General features: G+C 43.8%; 1 protein-coding gene across 6 annotated transcripts in view; it reads right to left on the bottom strand.

Moving 5' to 3' along the window:
- Positions 1–20465, bottom strand: part of C6H20orf96 (chromosome 6 C20orf96 homolog) — a 54189-nt gene that overhangs the window by 24119 nt on the left and 9605 nt on the right. For all 6 annotated transcript variants that reach the window (XM_075176534.1, XM_075176533.1, XM_075176538.1 and 3 more), the window contains 2 exons: positions 11464–11613; positions 2471–2570 (listed from right to left, as the gene is read on the bottom strand). In XM_075176534.1, coding sequence (XP_075032635.1) covers positions 2471–2570; positions 11464–11613 — 250 coding nt within the window. The remainder of the gene's footprint in view (positions 1–2470; positions 2571–11463; positions 11614–20465) is intronic.

Here is a 20465-nt window from a genome sequence, read left to right as displayed (position 1 = left end):
AACTTCATTGTATTAAATCACCTATGTTTGATGTGAAGGAATGTATATGCAAGTTCTATCGATTGATGCAATTTGGCTTATACAACTACTGTAAAGTGCTATAAGAATGAACTAGCATATTTGCGGAAATTAGCGTTTTTGTTGAATAAAGAGGTCAAACTGATTTGTATGAATCCTATGTATCCAATATCTTAAAGTTATCAAGATCCCAATAAAATCATGAGTTCATTTCACAGAGAGAAACCTTCTTTATCTGGCAACATTTACTATTAAATAATAAGTTTCAGTGCATAACAAAATTGTATCTGATATCAATACGCACTGAAAATTTTTATAACAAGGTAATTGTGCAGAGAATGGTTTCCTTAAAAAATCACATTCTGCATATCAAAATGCATGGCATGAAGCTGAGCTAATATAAAGCTAAAACGAGCTAATAATAATGTATTAAACCAATATGAATTTATACACCCATTCGGATCAAATAAAGGAACAGAATAATTTATGTAGACAATAATTCTGTGTGAATAGAATAGAATTATTCTGATCAATTATTGGGAATTTTTTTTAATTCTGTTATCAAGCATTGTGAAGTTGAAAACTAGTGATAATTATATTAACATGCTGGCCTGCTTTTGGCTGTACAAAGCCCGATATACGATACCCCAACTATTAGTTACTGAGGGACAAACCACGTACTATGTATTGAATATCTCCAATCTGCTCACCTAATTTTGACATTTTAATATTTTGTTTTCGTGGAATTGTTTTCCTTTTTAAAGACACGTAATATAAGTTAGATTTTATTTCTGCTTAGTTATTGAGTTTTGACCACATACAGATTAACAATTCATTTCTTATAAGAAATGCCTGCATAACTAGCTAAAGAGTGCCTCTACTTAAATTATTTTTTCTTTTATGTTTACTGAGCTGGAGGGAGCAAACGCGTTGACGTATGCAAAAAATAAAATTCTGTTTTGCGGTCCAAGATCATTAAATTATATAAAAGTGTGGAAGGCTAAAAGGCCATACAGTCATTTCCAGAGTTGGAGTTGCCCGGAACTTGTTTTAAAGTTATACTGCGACGCATTTGGCAAATACGAGTACCGCATTTTATATATATATATAGAGAGAGAGAGAGAGAGAGAGAGAGAGAGAGAGAGAGAGAGAGAGAGAGAGAGAGATAGATTTTTTTAAAATAAAGATTGTTAATAACTATGGGAGCATACTAAAGCGGTACATATACTTTGCACTTTCCTGGTTTTTTTGGGCTTATATTATAACAATAATAATAATAATAATAATATAAATTAGGCTGAACCAAGCAGTATTTTAGGTGTAAAACAGGAACGGTTTAATAAACGAATGAGATAGTTCTAAAGTGGTCGGAGGTTGGACTTTTTAATGACATTTACATCTTTGCACAGTGCATCTCTTATGACTTTTTCATCTTCTCACAAAGCAAGGCGCATTTCTAGTTTGCAAAAACACCTACTCAGACCCGCGGCGTGAAATTTGAAGTGCTCTGGATAGACCATACAGGTTAAATTTAAAGCGGCGCTGCATTGTAAAGGGAAGTTTCCCTTTACAATGCAGCGCCGCTTTAAATTTAAGCGCTGAAGGGGCTGAACACGCCGGAGATGAAGAATCCGGAGATTCATACATTTACCCCTTAGATTCTGAATTATGGAGGCAGTTTTAAGACCGCATAGCAGTACGAATGGCAGGCTTGCAGTATCCTAGGTAATAATATATATTCTGTACAACTATGTGGATTATGTGTTTAGATTCTCTCTATTTCACATGCTGGACATGTCTTCTAATGGCTTACACACAAGAACAAGCTGTTCCAGGCTAGGGACATACAGATCAAAATTTGGGCTTTGGTCAAAAATGTAACCATTTATCGAATATTCTTCAGAATAGGAAGCTGAATTTAAATTTTATTGTCATATCTCTCAGCAGTCTTCATTGTTAGAGGTCAAAAAGGTGTGGTCAGTCAGGAAAGGGGTGCAGCCCTGCAGAGGATGGGAGTGGCACTGATGGAGCAAGGTTAGTTGGGGGTTAAGGTGGTGTGTTGCCTAATTTGCGTTGGTCCTCCAATTTGGAATGTTGTGATGTATGTATATTGGCATAATAAAAGTAAACAGGAGGAGCCAAAATAGTAAAATGATATATATAATTTTAGCCGCCTCAAGCGATTGATCAAATTTAAGAGAGTTAAGGTTTGCATACGGATACCCGGAACCAGAATGTTACTACAGGTCATTAGTATTCAGGCTAATTTCATCTACAGTTGTGGCTCTGGTGCATCTTTATGTCTTTAACATTCAGTGTCTGGTTGTGAATGTCCCTGCCAATGATGAGCTGCCTTTCCTATGTGCCTAGTGAGTTTTGTGTTATGTGTGCAAACGTATTAGTGTTCTATAATAACAGGTTTACAGCAAGCAGCGGCACTGTGACTCCTCACCCATCACACGCTTCTCCCTCTGTTCTCTAGCTGCCTCCAGATCCCGATGAGCATCCTGAATCTGACGGTCTGTCCAAGCCTGCACCGCATGGATGTTACTCTGAGGGAAGACAGAGAGATTAGGCAGCTAAGTTATTGCTCAGAGGAAGGAAAGAAACTACAGCAGTCTGACAGAAGACAGAGAGACTAGACAGCTAAAACAATACTCTAAGCAAACATGGAGAGACAACTGCACTCTGAGGGAAACAGAGAGACTAGATGGTTTAGACATTATTTAGGAGCAAGACCAGGGGTGGGCTGGCAAATTATAGCCAGAGAGCCAAGACTTGACTCGAGCAGCCTATTTTAAAATAAAAAAATGTAGGTGGCCCAATGACCCAGCCCACGGTAGCCCACTATGGGAATAGCCAGGGGATCAGAGGTTCCACTGCTCAGCCAGCCCCTGAGCAAGACTACGGCTTTCTGAGGGAAGACAGAGAGACTAGAGAGCTAAAACAACACACAGAGGAAACAGAGAGATACTACAGCTTTCTTAAGGGGAAAACAGAGAGACTAGAGAGCTAAAACAACACACAGAGGAAACAGAGAGAGACTACAGCTTTCTGAGGGAAGATAGAGAGACTAGAGAGCTAAAACAATACGCAGAGGAAACAGAGAGAGACTACAGCTTTCTGAGGGAAGACAGAGAGACTAGAGAACTAAAACAACACACAGAGGAAACAGAGAGAGACTACAGCTTTCTGAGGGAAGACAGAGAGACTAGAGAGCTAAAACAACACACAGAGGAAACAGAGAGAGACTACAGCTTTCTGAGGGAAAACAGACTGGACAACTATAATAGAGGAAACAGAAAGACTACAGTACTATGAGAAAATACAGAGAGACTGTACAGTTAAAACATATTTTAAATAAAACAGCAAGAAGCTACAGCTGTTTCAGGGAAGACAGGAAACAGTGAGAGACTACAGCACTCTGAGGGAAGACAGGAAGAGTAGACAGCTAAAACACTCAAATAAAAGCGAGCGATACAACACATATAACGGTATTTCTCATGTGGGGCACGCACCACCTGACATGCACACGCCCCTCATGTGCAGAAAGCAAACAGGCAGACAGATGAGAAATACCGTAAGGGGAAAGAGAGGTGAGGAACGGATCTGCAAGATCCGCTTCCTCATGTAGTAACATGTCTGGTGTGGAAGGAACCAGCCTGTCAATAGGTCCAGGATTGAAAGTGGTGGTTTCCAGGTAACTGGAAATCCCCCCTAAATGCGCAAATGTCTGAGGTACTATAGAGAGCCTATGCTACCAGAAATTTAATGTCATGTACTAAGGGGCAACATATCTCTACATAATTACAAAAATTAAACCATTTGAATATAATGACTGATTTAAAATTAACACTAATTCAAAAGTTGCACTTTTACAATGCACCAATGGACTTAATTACAAGTCTACATCTTTGTCCAGAGTTGGTCCTAGGAGTCCTTGTTAAGAAGAAATCTAGACACTGTCTTAGGTTGAAAGGATGGCTTTGTGTGTCTTACTGGAAAAAGGTGCAAGGGGATCTACAAGAGAGAGCCCCCAATTTGAACACCCTTCTCGTAAAAATAGCCAATAGCCAAAAACTGTTCTCTAGCTTAGAAACTTAATTTCCACACAGTTCTACGGTTCAAATGGAGGATGTCGTAAGACTGATAAAGGGTACAATCCTACAGCACAACAGGAGGAACATATGAAGGCTGCTGAACACCTTGGAAAATTGTTTGTACCTCTGGAACCAGTGCCAATCTTTTCTGAGATAAGACCGACAAAGTGCAAACTGTAACTTTTAGGGAACTACACAAACAACAATGTATGAGGGCGCTAATAAACCTTATTTGCTAAAATCAAGCTGCAGCTTATCTGTGCAGGTTCTGGATCCTGCTAAAACACAACAGTATGGAAAAATTCAGAAATAGCGCAAAGCTTGAAATGTATATAAAACAATTTAATAACTATTGTAAATTTAATAATACACATATAAAAGTCTGGAGCCACAGAAAAATCTACTATAGAGACCAGTCGTAACAATATTGGTAACACAGACCTCAATTATAATGCCAGTTATAAAAGGAAAATATAAAGTCCAATGTAGGTATAATCCAGCATGGTATAGCAAAGTGGTGAATTACCAGTTAAAGACAAACTGGCTAGAATGACAGTCCGCACGGCTCTGTGTGCATACCCACTTGTAATCATAAACACATGGTATATAGAGAGCAGCAACTTTGCCAATGACCTGATAATTCAAAAAGCGCTCCAACCTGTGTACAGGGCCGGTGCAAGGTTTCTGGGCACCCTAGGCAAAGCCCCAGCCTGGCGCCCCTGCCCCCCCCCCACCAACACCCTCGACCCATACTCAAACTCATCAAGAAGAGAACTGAATGCTTTAAGTCAGCTTAAAGGGAATTTAAAATGCAATTGATTTACTAATAGAGGAACATTCACATTTCACATTTCCATAGTGCCTAAATGAACAAATATTCACTATATTGTAAAATGAGGTAAATGATAAGTGACTGAATTCCACACAATTATTGGCATATAACACAAGAATACTGAACATGAGGTAGAAAAGCAATATACCCCAAACCTTATTTAATCAATAATATCATATCATTTTTAATATTTTGCTATTTAGCGTATTTGTGTTTTATGGAAATAGAATAAAGGTTATTTTTTAAGTGTGCGCTTATTGTGAGTATAACATCCTTCTAGATCATTTCCACATTTCTGATGAGTATAAGTGGGCATTTATTGGTTATTGTTTATTTTATTTAAGTCACTATCTAACCTAAAAACAAATGTATACTGCCTGTCAGGGTGTAGCAAAGCTGGTGGCTCAACTGCTGCTGCTGTTCTTCAAGGGCTACGTAACATAGGCACCATCAGAGCAGACTTAGGTCTTTAGGGAGCCCAGAGAACACTCAGACGGGAGGGGTGGGTCCCTATTGTCTTGTCAGTGTTGTACACATTCAAAGTGGGGGAGGGCACGGGCAAGGGAACACAGGCGCACATGGGCAGGGGAACACAGGCACACATGGGCAGGGGGACACAGGCACACATGGGCAGGGGGACACAGGCACACATGGGCAGGGGGACACATGGGCAGGGGGACACAGGCACACATGGGCAGGGGGACACAGGCACACATGGGCAGGGGGACACAGGCACACATGGGCAGGGGGACACAGGCACACATGGGCAGGGGGACACATGGGCAGGGGGACACAGGCACAAATGGGCAGGGGGACACAGGCACAAATGGGCAGGGGGACACAGGCACAAATGGGCAGGGGGACACAGGCACAAATGGGCAGGGGGACACAGGCACACATGGGCAGGGAGACACAGGCACACATGGGCAGGGGGACACAGGCACACATGGGCAGGGAGACACAGGCACAAATGGGCAGGGGGAGACAGGCACACATTGGCAGGGGGACACAGGCACACATGGGCAGGGGGACACAGGCACGCATGGGCAGGGGGACACATGGGCAGGGGGACACAGGAACCTGAGGGTGTCATGGTGTTGTCATTCTGCATTGCTATCAGTGGATCACATAGACATCTCTCTTTACCTTGCTCACCAAAGTTTCTCCAGTTTCTTAGTCCAGGGGACTGAACAACGCTGCTCCTTCTCACAGTGATTCTAAGCAGTGCTGCCACAGCACCTCCCCTGCCGGACTCTCAGCTCTCTGCTGCATCTGAATGTACCAAGCCCGGGGATCAATGGTGTGCACTGGCTGCACAGACAATCAAGCCTCCCGCCGGAATCTACTCCTGCAGCATCCGACATTGAAACGGCACCCACGCAGCGATAACACCCGGAGTAGCTGCATGTCACCCTGGCTGTGACCTGCGAGTAGCCATCCGGGGGTAAGTGAGGATTTGGGCGCCATGGCTCCTTCAGTACCTCCTCCATGGGCGGAGAATAGCTGTGAAGGGGAGGGCGCCTTGCTGCACAGCTGTGCAATAAGTCATTGAATGACTCCATTGCAGATCCTGGTCAAATAATAAGATGCGCGGCGGCTAATGGCATTGTAGGTCAGTTAATCATGCCCGCGGCTGCCGCTAGTATTACAGACATTATTAACTATTACATGGCTTCAGTGGCGCCCCCCAGAGCACGGCGCCCTAGGCAGCTGCCTAACTCTGCCTAGTGGAAGCCTTGGCCCTGCCTGTGTAGTATAACGATGATCTCCTGCTGGAATTGTCCCACGGGCACTTGGTACTGTGTAACACGCAAAGGAAGTGATGCAACCCAACCCCGGGGTTAAAGACTGGTCAATCGATTAGTAGCCTCCAGATAGTGTAGCACGAGTAACCTGACGCGTTTCTCGGCGTTGAATCGCCGTTTCATCAGAGGTAATGATGGTAAATCCTCACGGGGCTATTAAATGTTGTATTGTCCCGATCATGTGGTATAGAGTGACCAATCCACATAACGATCGTCATGTGAAATGTTAAGTCAATCAGAGACAAAAGTCATTCATGAAAGTGATGACTCACATACACGCCCAATCTCGTGATAGGAATCAACATAATAAAAAAACATTCGTAATAACACAATGTGACTAGTGAAAATGTAACCCAATGCTGTCTAGACACTGGATCAAAAGCGGACAAGCTGTAGGTACATTTTTGGTTTTAGGGAACTAAGACTCAAACCGCTGTCAACAACTAAAACAATCTGTTTAAAGTAAGAGATTGAGAATCCCTTCTGTTCACACTAAAATATATAAAATTTCTAAGATGATTTTCTAGTTTTAAGCCAGGTTTCCACTATGTTATACGAGAGACATTTGTCACGAATCAGGGTCTTAGTCCTGTTTACACCACTCGATGGTACCATATCACCGTACATCTCCCTTTTGGTCGAATGTAGAATTCTACCCTGAGACAAGCGTCACTTCTTTCTGCAATACTGGAGGCTGCCATCTTGGATGAGACATCTGCTAAACATCCTGATGAATCTGAACACCTGATCTCTTTCACCAATTAGCTTCCTCTGCAGACTATAACAGTCTCTTCCTACAATCAGCAAACTGCCAGTGCAACACTTTCCTAGTTCCTGGTTCCACATTACAACAGTTGCTGTTTGCTTGCTGCTTCATTCTGTCTGCTGTATACAGATTTCAACCATCAAGCCTTCATGTGAATTCAGTTTCATCCTGTTTGCTGCTTCATTCCGCCTGCTGAATACAGATTTCAACCATTTACCCTCTGAGTGACTTCAGATTCATCCTGTTGCTGTTATATGGACTTCAACCATTTACCCTCTGAGTGAGTTCAGACTTATCCTGTTGCTGTTATATGGACTTTAAACCATTAACCCTTTGTGTGATTTCGGCTTCATTCTACCTGCTGAAATAAAGACTTTGGCTATTTATTCCTTCGTGTGTATTGACCTTCATTCTATCTGCTCGTGTACAGATTCCAGCTGTTACCTTCTGTGTGGATCCTCCTCTCATCAATCTATTCCTGTCTCTTCAACTGGCTTTCTGGGATAATAGGTTGTTGTTCTGAGTCACCTACCTGCTGGAGCCATCTCTGTGTCTCGGGGTACTGACTTCCAGTTCCAGGCCTACACCAGGTTCTGAGTTGTCTAGGGCCAGTTCCAGGCTTATTCTGTTCAGGAGGTTGCCACCCCTGTATATTCTCTGCCTGAGTTCTGAGTCTTCCCAGTCCCAGTTGTGGCACTATATTTGTCTGAATCTCTGAGTTCTTGAAGGTACTGAGTCTCTGTTAGTGAGTTCAGGTCCTCCCTATTCCCATGTCTAAGTTCCAGTCCAACAGGTCCAGATTCCAGTCATTTATTTCAGCAAGCTCTATAAGCAAGACATTCATCCAGCCTCCCAGTTTCCCCTACACTCCTGCAATAGATAGTCCCAAGGGTCCCGAGATGTATCCCAGAAACCCTATTGTCATGACAACATTTAGCCCTAATTATCATGGCTTCTGCAGCCACACCGTTAATGCCATCATGTCGACATCTGGTTGAATCCCTTTCGCTATTATTTTTAGAAATACACGTGGCTGAAGGGGGACCATTCTTCCAGATTTAGAGAATTCCTGGTGGAAATGTCTGCTTCCCAGTTCTCCATTCCTCGGATGAATACCGCTGAGATGGATCAAACATCTAGTTCCGCCAAGCACATGATCTGTTTTACTTCCTTCATTGTCAGTTAGCTCTTTGTGGCTCCTTGGCGGTCGATGTATGCCAGAGCTCATTGTCAGATTTAATTTTTACTGGTTTTTCTATTGGAAATGTCTCAGCTTCAGACAACATTTAGCTCCAGAACATTGATTGGTAACTTTGATTCTGTCAGGGACCATAACCCAGTCCCAAATTGTGAATGGACTAATTGGGTGGGGAAGGGGGGGGGGGCAGAAAAGTAAAGAAAACAGAAAAGAAACTTAATAGGTAATAGTTTTCTTTTAAACAAGGACCTTCAGAAGATACAGGATCTTCTGTGTCCAGAATATTGTCATCTAGAGGAGTCCTCATAGTAAATGAAGATTCCTCTATGTTGGATTCTTCCTGTTCCTCTTCCTCCTTCTGAGAGTAGAGGTCAGAATCAAAATCATCCTATGATTGGACCAAAGCAGAGATATGGCACTTGCCCAGCCTAGAAGAAGATGAAGATTCTAAAATCCTATCTAAAGATGAAGAAACATTCACCAAGTTCTGAACCAATCTGACCAAACGTTGGGCTCATGACAGTTCTTCTGAGGTGATAGGGCATGAAGCCTGGGAAAGGATCCCTACAGGTCCTGGTTCAGAAGCAGGAAAATTAAAAGGGGAGACTGAGGGAATATTATCTTCACTCAGTAGTCTGGCAAGTTGAGTATGCTCGGGAATGGACTTGGCTAATGATTTAGCCTAAATAGGTTCCGCCAGGATGCGGGCGTACACAGCTGACGAGCCTCAGCTTCACAAAGCGGGCAAAGGGCATCTGTCCTGGAAAGTATGTTAGGTAGTTTAGAATGACAATTGGAACATGTAATAAATATCACTAAATTTACACCACCAGAAAAAACTCTGGTACTACTCCTTTTATGTGACATGACAGAAAAAGTGAGAGTAAAGTGGAGTCTTAGAACACAATCACTAGAAGGAGAGTGAACTACAATAGAGACAAAACATCCCAGAAATAGGATAAAGTACAAGAAATAAACACACTCTATTACTTCCCTATGGCTGTAGAGGAAACGATGATGTGGCTTTGAGTCTTGTCAGCTATAGGTGGGCTTTTCTGTGAGAGTAAAAGCCTGACAGGGAAGAGACTCAAATTCAAATAATAGGCTCCTACAACTCACCGGAACCATCTTCAGTCAACTTAAAATGGTTGATTTGAAAACCATTTAAGCGCAGCTAGTAATCACCTGACCCTTCTCATGGGTGTCAGAGGCTCAGCACAGCTAGCTCCAGTGTCAGTATAAACTGCAAGACAAGACTCTTCTCAAGCTTCAATGAAGGGGAAAAGGAGTCTGCTTAAACACAGTAGCGGGTCTGCAGTCATCGCATGCAGCGCTGGGACTGGCTGGCAAATTTTAGCTTGGGAGGGGGGGAGGGGGGCAAGACTCAAATCAGCAGCTTATTAGGTACATTTTAAGGAAATAAGAATGCAGGTAGCCCAGATATCAAGCCCAAGATAGCCTACTATGGTACCAGCCTGGGGGCAGATGCCCCCCCCCCAGTCCAACCAGCCCCTGCTGCAGCGGTAGCGACCAGTTACCCTTCTCTGAAGCCCAATCCTTAGAGATCTGGGGCCTGATTCATTAAGGATCTTAAATGAAGAGGATCCTTATTTCAGTCTCCTGGACAAAACCATGTTACAATGCAAGGGGTGCAAATGAGTGTTCTGTTTTGCACATAAGATAAATACTGACTGTTTTTCATGTAAAACACAAATACTTGATAGCTTATTTGTACACTGAAATTTAAAGTTGATATTTGTGTGCTACATGAAAAAACAGGCAGTATTTAACTTATGTGCAAAACAGAACACTCATTTGCACCCCTTGCATTGTAACATGGTTTTGTCCAGAAGACTGAAATAAGGATCCTCTTCATTTAAGATCCTTAATGAATCAGGCCCCTAGTATTGAAGTAGATAGGTTGTGTGACAGCTACTTGTGACTAAATATAAAAAAAAGAAAACATTAAAAGAAAATAAATTAAATATAATCTAACTTTGGTGCTACTCTGCTGCTGTGGTTACTTGAAAAAAATGACAAGATCTAGGGTATATAGAGAGGGAGGAGCCCAGGCTTCAGCTAAGAATTTATTAAAGTGCTCCTTGGTCACTGTCAGTCCTACACCCTATGGTTCCAGGGACCCCAATGGATGCTCAAGAAAAGTAAATTGTACTTACAATGGATGCGCTGTCCGCTGGTGCGTCCAATCTAAGTACAATTTCGTTTTTTTCTCATTATTTTCCAACCAAAACCACATTTTTATCAAATAATTTGGTGCCATGGGTAGATTTCTTGGTTCGCCCTTCACACTGACACTTTATGTAGTAATTGTCAATGAAGTTCAATTAATTGAAGTTTGCCATAAACCTTAATATTCAATCAAAAGATCCAATTATTTTGAACAAAACTGTATCCAAATGAAAGTGTGTGTGGGTGACACTAGATTCAATATGACATTTGAATTGATCTATAATAGGATAAAGGCCAAATATTACAAACTGAAGGGATAGAACTGACGTTCATTAAAGGGTTTATAATTTAACCATGGCCACAAGTCTAATAATGCTATAATGTGTGAAACAATGGTTCCTTTTTAATATTTCTGTGCGTGCTGTAATTGACAATTAATCTAATTTTATATAACATAAATTGTTCTAAAATGTGAAAACTTGTTGTCTATGGCCAGCCTCAGTAAATATAAGTAAATAATCACAAGTTTCCATCTACTGTATCCCAACACCTACCTCTGCCTTGTCGTACTGCTGCAGCTGCTGGCTGGCATTCTTCATACTCCGATCTTCCATCTCAATGATCTTTTTCAAAATGGCAGCATTCTCCTGCTCCAAGTATTTGCTGTGTGAGTGCAGGGTGGATATGGCTGGCTTACTACAGGACTGATGGAGGAGAAATACATACTGATAAATAACTGTAAAAATATACATTGTTACAGTCCTTTGAAGCATTAGAACCATTATTCGGTAATTGGAATTATAAAACGACACTGCATTCCCTTGAGAGGTGTGAATAGCTGTATAAACAGCAGTGAAAGATATTCTCATCTTTGCCCACATCTGGCATCACTAGTTATCAAAGATAATAACAACACCTTTCCCAATGGTGGCCATGTTAGGACATTTCTCATTCATGCCAGACAGTGAAAAAGAGAATGTGCTTTATATTTGCTCATACACCATCTTTTAAATATACTTACAGCTCTTCTCCTCATTCCTGTCTTTCTCATTATATTTGCCTTTGTAAGACAATACACTAAATCACAAAAACACCCAGCATCACCCTTGCAGCTGGCACCCGCCTCTCCTTCAACATCAGACCTGCACCTGGCCCCTTCCCAACATCAGTCTTGCACCTGGCTCCACACCTTCCCCACCATCAAACCTGCCCATGGCCCCACACCTTCCCCACCATCAAACCTGCACCTGGCCCGACACCTTTCCTACCATCAGACCTGCAACCTGGCTCCTCCCCCAACATTAGCCCTGCAGCTTGCCCCACCTCTCCCTGAACACCAGCCCTGCACCTGGCCCCTCCGGCCAACATCAGCCCTGCAACTGGCCCTACACCTTCCCTACCATCAGCCCTGCACCTGGCCTTACGTCTAACCTACCATCAGCCCTGCTTGTTTCCCCTTCGCCAACATCAGCCTTGCACCTGGCCCCTTCGCCAACATCAGCCTTGCACCTGGCCCCTTCGCCAACATCAGCCTTGCACCTGGCCCGACACCATTTCTATCATCAGACCTGAACCTGGCCCCACCCCCAACATCAGCTTTGCACCTAGCCCCACACCTTCTCAAATATCAGACCTGCACCTGGCCCCTCCGCCAACATCAGCCCTGCAACTGACCCTACACCTTCCCTACCATCAGCCCTGCACCTGGCCCCTTCGCCAACATCAGCCCTGCACCCGGCTTGACACTTTCCCCACTATCAGACCCGCACCTGGCCCCTCCACCAACATCAGCCCTGCACCTGGACCCACACCTTTCCTACCATCACACCTGCACCTGGCTCCTCCGTCAACATCAGCCCTGCACCTGGCCCAATACCTTTCCTACCATTAGACCTGCAACCTGGCCCCTACCCCAACATCAGCTTTGCACCTGGCCCCACCTCTCCCTTAACATCAGCCCTGCACCTGGCCCCTCCACCAACATCTTCCCTACCATCAGCCCTGCAACTGGCTCTACATCTTCCCTACTATCAGCCCTGCACCTGGTCCCTTCGCCAACATCAGCCTTGCACCTGGCCCAACACCATTCCTATCATCAGACCTGAACCTGTCTCCTCCCCCAACATCAGCTCTGCACTTGGCCCCATACCTTCCGGAACATCAGCCCTGCACCCGGCCCCTCCAACATCAGCACTGCACCTGGCCTGACACCTTCCCCACCATCAGCCCTGCACCTGGCCCCTACGCCAACATCAGCCTTGCACCTGGCCCCTTCGCCAACATCAGCCTTGCACCTGGCCCGACACCATTTCTATCATCAGACCTTAACCTGTCCCCTCCCCCAACATCAGCTTTGCACCTAGCCCCACACCTTCCCTACCATCAGACCTGCACCTGGCCCCCCCGCCAACATTCAGCCCTGCAACTAACCCTACACCTTCCTTACCATCAGCCCTGCAACTGACCCTACACCTTCCCTACCATCAGCCCTGCACCTGGCCCCTTCGTCAACATCAGCCCTGCACCCGGCTTCACACTTTCCCTACCATCAGACCCGCACCTGCCCCTCCACCAACATCAGCCCTGCACCTGGCCCCTCCGCCAACATCAGCCCTGCAACTAACCCTACACCTTCCTTACCATCAGCCCTACAACTGACCCTACCATCAGCCCTGCACCTGGCCCCTTCGCCAACATCAGCCCTGCACCCGGCCTGACACTTTCCCTACCATCAGATCTGCACCTGCCCCTCCACCAACATCAGCCCTGCTCCTGGCCCCTCCCCCAACATCAGCCCTGCACTTGGCCCCATACCCTCCGGAACATCAGCCCTGCACCCGGCCCCTCCACCATCAGCACTGCACCTGGCCTGACACCTTCCCCTCCATCAAACCTGCACCTGGGCCCTCTGCCAACATAAGCCCTGCACATGGCCACACACCTTTCCTACCATCAGACCTGAATCTGGCTCTTCCCCCAACATCAGCTCTGCACCTTGCCCACACCTTCCCTACCATCAGACCTGGATCTGGTCCCTCCGCCAACATCAGTCCTGCACCTGGCCCCTCTGCCAACATCAGCCCTGCACCTGGCCCGATCCCTCCACCAACAGCAGCCCTGCATCTGGCCCACACCTTCCCTGCCATCAGCCCAGCACCTGGCACGATCTCTCCACCAAAATCAGCCCTGCACCTTGCCCCACACCTTCCACACCATCAGCCCTGCACCTGGCACTACACCTTCCCCACCGAAGCGTATCAGCACAAATCACCTTTCAGTGATATGGGGGTTAATTTAACTGTAAGGATTACATTGAACAAAGACCTTTTCTTCGAAGGGTAGAATACTGTATATTAATATATGTAAAACTGGTAACATAGTAGTTAGGCCTTAGTCTAGGTACACACTGATGAATTTTCCGACCAACCCGATATCTGAAACGATTGTACATACGACTGAGGATCCAATCAGTCTGGCGGTTTATTCATAGACACTGACACGATTTACCTTTAGATCTGTGATCTTCATCTGGTCCTCTAGTCTTCAGAGAATGACAGCACAACATTCATTTATTCATTCTTGTCACACTGATTAAAACGTCTTGTTATAGCTATACACATGTCCTAACGAATTTTATTAGCTTCTGTTACTCTGAAACAAAACATTCTGTCTCAGAACGAACAAATTAATTATTTCTTTTACAGCACTCTCCAGAACATTCATCGCTAGCATCGGCTGAAAATAACAGGACTCTGTAAACGCTATGGAGATCGTGAGCAAGAGGGCATACACACTACAGGATCGGTCAGTGATTGGTTGGAAAATATTAAACAGTACAACTAACCAAATGAAACGATGATCGGCCCTTTGGGACGACGTTAGATCATTGTGTCACTATACACACTCACACGATATCTGACCAAACGGTCGGATGTTGGCTGATTGGAGGTTTTTCGTGCAATCATCGGGCCAGTGTGTACATAGCCTTAGGTGTCAAGAGAACTGATGTGTTATCTATACTAAATGTTCTGCCAAGTTTTAATTGTATATGAGAAGTAGACAATAGTCAAATCCTTGAATTGTATGCTCAGTAGAGGGAGGGAAAGCAATCTATATAAAAGAGCATATAAGACAACTTGTATTTTAGGTTTAGTGGTTCTTTAAATGATACATTAATAGTAACAGTTGCATCCCTACAACTAGCAAAATTATATTTAAAAAAAACATATGCAAAACTTAAAAGCAGTAAACCTCTTTAAAGGAGTTGTCTATTAAGAAACACCCCAACTCTTAGGATAGTGTCCCACATGTAGTAATTCAGTAAGGTTCATTGTTATGTCATCAGCAGTACTAGACTGTGCCATTTGTAAGTATGGCAAAAGATTTGTCTCAGAAGTTCATTTATGAAGTGCAAAATGGCTCAGCAGAGAAAAACTTTGATGTGCGCAAGCATCCTATAAACCACATAGATTTATGGAGCAAGATGGCATATAGCAACCAGTCAGATTCTAGCTACCATTTTTTAGAATGCACTAAATAAATGATAACTAGAATCTGATTGGTTGCTATATGCAACATCTCCACTTTTCAAACCTGCCGGAAACTTAAAGCATGATAAATTTATCCCCTGTTTGAAGATTACCTGCAAATTAGAAGTGTGCCAAGATGTGCTAGGAGGCGGGAAAATCTTAGAGGAGCACTGTGCAAAAGAATAAACATTTCATGGAAGTCTGACCTCCTACAAATTTAGAACCACATATTTAATTACATTAAACTTAAAAAAAAATCTGAAAAAATACTGCTCAGTTTATCTTAATCACGAGAACTGTCCGTTAAATAACAGCTACATTTGCCCTTTCTTCTATTCTCAAATTCTGTTCATTTTCCAACATTTGGGGCCTTAACAAACAGCATAGGTTGAATATTTCCCTACACTTTAAACTATGATCTGGGAAACGTTTCACATTCGGCCTGCCTCCCCATAATCTCACCTACGACTTAACTGGCTCCTGGATGACCTTTGAAGGTCTATTAAGTAAACCCCCTGAGCTCTCTAGCAAGCTGTTTAATTTCATTCAATTGAAACAATTCTTGAGGCTTCCTTCCATCAGATGAGATTTTCAGAATCCCCACTGAATGTAAAAAGCTATGTATTCCCTCCATCATGAAAAGAGGGGCGATTTCTTCACTGTATGAAATTCTACTGGACCAGGTCCTGGGGTCCCAGGACAGACATCAGTGGGACTGGAAATGAAATTCAAGCCCTTCCCCTGATGAGGAATGTTGGGAAACTGTTACGGTGCTTACCTGTCAGCTCCGTTCCGCCGCACTTCCGGGTAGGTCCCGGAGGCAATCATGTGATCTATGGGCGGGGAATTCAAAGTCTACTTCAGCGCTGCTTTGACACACTGTCTGTGTCAGAGCAACATGTTATCTGCATCTGGCTCAATTTCCTGTGCTCCTGTCTCCTGTGTGCTTCCCTTGTGCTTATCCAGACTCCTGTGTACCAACCCGGCTGTGTTTCTGGCTACTCTCTGGTCTCATCCCTGGCACTGCGTATTGGACTGATTCCTGTGTACCGACCCTGCTGTGTACTGGCTACTCTCTGGTCTCATCCCTGGCACTGCGTATTGGACTGATTCCTATGTACTGACTCGGCTGTGTTCCTGGCTACCCTCTGGTCACATCCCTGGCACTACGCATTGGACTGACTCCTGTGTACCGACCCGGCTTTCGTTCCAGGCTACAATCTCCAGGACATCACGGTTAGTGTGCTTGGTCACTAGCTCCTTGCTGTCCTATTTGTGCCTCTGCCTGTCCATCTCATAGAGCTCTCTCCTTACGTCAATAGGCTAACCTGGGGGCCGCGACCTGCGGTTCTGCGGCAGCAAAACCCATCCTGCCTTGCGGCGGTTCTTGGAGAAGACCGGGAGGGCCGTTAGACTCCGCGCCCTAGGCCGTTAGACTCTTATAAATACTGACTAAGGTAATCTTGAATTGTAACAGAAACAATCAGGGAAAAGAAATACTCCAGCCTACCCCCCCCTCTCCTCTTCCCTTTACCAGGTTAACATCCCATGTTTTCATGTTATATTACTGAATTTATTGCAAAATCTCAGATTCTGTCTGATTATTTATTTTAACATTTTTGTAATGACATCATGTATCCAAACATATAAAACATAAATTCATATATAATTATTTTTTTTTACAAGAGTGAGGGGAAATAGGGTCTGATATTATTACATTTGGCACTCTTGTGTATGTTTGAAGCTTTCTTTTACACTGGCCAGAATGTGGTTAGAAATTTTCTTTTCCATTGAAGTGCAACTAATGGGAAGCAAAATGCATCCTATTAAAACAGAGGATGAAACCTGGGGGTAAATGTATCAAGGTCCGATTTTTTCAGCATTTGAAAAGCACTGCAAATCGCGGGTGATAACCTCCTGTTTCGGCAGTTTTGCGGCGTCTCTCCTTTTTTTAAAAAATTTTTTTAACCAAGCATGTTCCGGATTGGATTACAAATATGGAGCCCCTCTGGCTAAAAACTGCAAGCAACTAGGGGGGCTTTTCGCCCAAGAAGAACAGAAGCCATTTACAACCAGGACTTTGGAATTACAAATATATTTTGGACATTTACAAGCAGGACTTTGGAATTACAAATACTTTTGGACTTGGTTTTCAAACATTTTTTGATTAAAGGCTGCTGACGAAAGAAGAATAATTCATTTTGGTGAGTATTTTGGGGTTTTCTTATTTTTAATAAATATATGTGGTAATAATGAGGGTGTGTATTGTTTTTATTGGGGTTTTATTATTTTAATTAAAATTGTGTGGTTGTAAACAGGGTGTGGTGTTTTTCTTTAACATTTTTTTTGTGGAACTACAGGTCTCAGCCAGCCCTGGGTGTCAGGGCAGGTTGGCACTTGTGGTTCCCCGAGTGCCAGCATGCCCTGACTGCCATGGGTATGCTGGTAGTTATACAAGTATCAGCATGTCCACACTGTTTATGGCAGTCTGGGATGCCTGGGACTTGTAGTTCCACAAAACAAAATGGCGTTTGTTTATTTTTTTACATTACTTTCACTGTTATTACCCTACACCCACCGCCCAGGGGTGTAGGAAGAGCACTAGTGCTTTCAGCACTGGGCTGGGTGTCCCTAGAAGGGGGGGCACGCTCATTTTTTTCAGCGGACCCCACTCCCTAGGGAATCCATCCCAGCGCTGAACAATGAGGGGTTGCTTGTCATTATGGCAGTGGAACCCCTGCTGCGTGTCCCCCTGCTATAGTGCCACCCACCCCAGGCTGGTTTGCCTAGTGCTGTTTAAGTGAAAATCGGGGGGACTCCACGCAAATTTTTTCACCAATTTTCACATAACCAGCAGTAGGCTGGCATCTCTAGGGTTAATAGTGGTGGGGCGGGACCCAACACTTTTTTTTTAAGTCACTTTAGTCTATTTTTAAACTTTTCACAGCCGTGGGGGCCTGCGGCTGTATAGACAGACAGTGTAACAATGATGTATTTACTAAACAGCTATGATGCAGCGTGTTGTATGTAATGATTTTTAAATCAAACTCAGGAGAGTTTGCTTAATCGCAGTTTCATACATTTGAGACTTGTATAGCTAGAGTGGCAGACAGTCGGGAGTTTGATCTCTATCGATTTGGAAATAACGCTTTTTGACAGAAACACAACTCGGCGATTTTACATGAAATCTCAGCTTCATACATCAGCGAGTTTCAACTCTCCCAAGTATATCGCTGGATTTGCAAAATTGCACCTTGATACATTTACTCCCTGATCTCCTCCATATGCCAGCTGCTGCAAAATTCAATTCCTTTTGCAGATTTGCAATGGCAGGGCGTCTCTTTGTCCAGCATGGAACGTCATTATAAATGCACCCACTCAGATGTAGTGGTACGTTTCCACTATTTCAGGGTGAAAGAGCAGCTCTTGGCTTCAGTTCGCAAAGCTCTAGTTGTCCCTTATTCAGGCCATAATCTGCAAATATACCAGGATATAGCACCCTCCACTCTACAGAAGAGGACAAACTTGGTTAACATTACCAAAGTGTTACAAAATCACAAAGTCACTACCAGTGGAGATTACCCTTCCACCTTATCCGATGAGGGCATCGCCTACAGAATCAAAACAGCTGAAGAAGGCCTTGCTGCACTTAAAAATATCGGGATTCCTCAGACTCCTGCTGCATCCCCATCGGCGACTTCCTTCTCCAGGAAGCCTCCCTCAACAGAATAGTACAAAGTGTGATTATGTACAGGTACCAGCCTGCGTCTCATTGACTAAGATGATTTCATCACCCTCCACATTCAGTCACTTACTTTAGCCCTCTTTACTGCACCTCTTTTTTTGCCCACTCCCTCCATTTTTCTCTTACTGTTACAGGAACCATAGACCTTTGCAGCGATTAAAGCTATTCTTAAGAATGGACACTGATTGTTATCTCACAGGTTTCTCCATATTTATGATACTTGTTGTTAGTGGTTTTCTCACTGGAACCCTTTGTCCTCCTAGTTGATTGTGTTGCTTATCTTGACCTCCTTGGAAATGAGATGGAGACACCGAGAACCCCCACTAAGCCTTGCTCACCACTATCCTCACATAGAGGACTCTAGCACTCCTCCTTCCCCTTAACACCCCCTCTTTTTTCTATACCTCAGAATCGTTATATCACAGGCTCTTCCCCCTTCATTATATTATCTCACATATACAGCCTGATTTTTCTATTAATGTTCGCTGTTATACATACCGTTGATATGTTCAAGTTTCAGTACTGTTTTCACTGCTGTTTGATGAGTTTACTGTCAAGTTTTCTTTTTGCTACAAATCACTGTCAATGTATATGCAGTTCATGCCCAATGCCTCTGTACCTCCCTGACTGGGTCCACTATTTCTTATCTTGGACCGTTCAAAGCAGATTGCCTCTTTTCATTACTCAGCTATGGCTCTTAAGATTGAATGTTGAAAGTCTTGTTGAATGTTAATGGGCTGAACCAACCGCAAAAACGGACCATGGCAATCCAATATTTTAAACACCTCAAAACCCACATAGTACTTTTACAGGAAACACACTTCACTCATTCAAATCCAACTCAACGGGCAGACAATACCCCCATGCCTACTACGCAACATTGTATCTAAAAGCAAGGGTACAGCCATATTACTGCACAACGTAACCCCAATTACAGTAGATGCGTAATTCTCCAGCGACCTCTAGCAAGGGTGCCTTCTTCAACGATTTTTTTCCTAAAACTCTAAAAAGTCGTAGAACTATTGTTGCAGGAGACTACAGCGCAGTTCTCATTCTGAAATTAGACCACTTTGTTTCTCCTGCACCTAGCGCAAATGTATCTAGAGACTTGCACAAGCTCATCTCAATATTGACACTACACAACCTCTATGATTCGTGGTGGGTCCTCTAATCCTCTGTTAAAACCTTCACTCATTATTGAGTCCCCCGCCAGATTGAATTGAGAATGCCTATGTTACTTCTTGAATGTTCCTCCACAAAAGGATACCATCCCAGTTTCTTG

Source organism: Mixophyes fleayi, chromosome 6 (assembly GCF_038048845.1).
Source record: "Mixophyes fleayi isolate aMixFle1 chromosome 6, aMixFle1.hap1, whole genome shotgun sequence".
Lineage (NCBI taxonomy): Eukaryota > Metazoa > Chordata > Amphibia > Anura > Limnodynastidae > Mixophyes > Mixophyes fleayi.
This window is presented reverse-complemented; position numbering and strand designations above follow the sequence as displayed.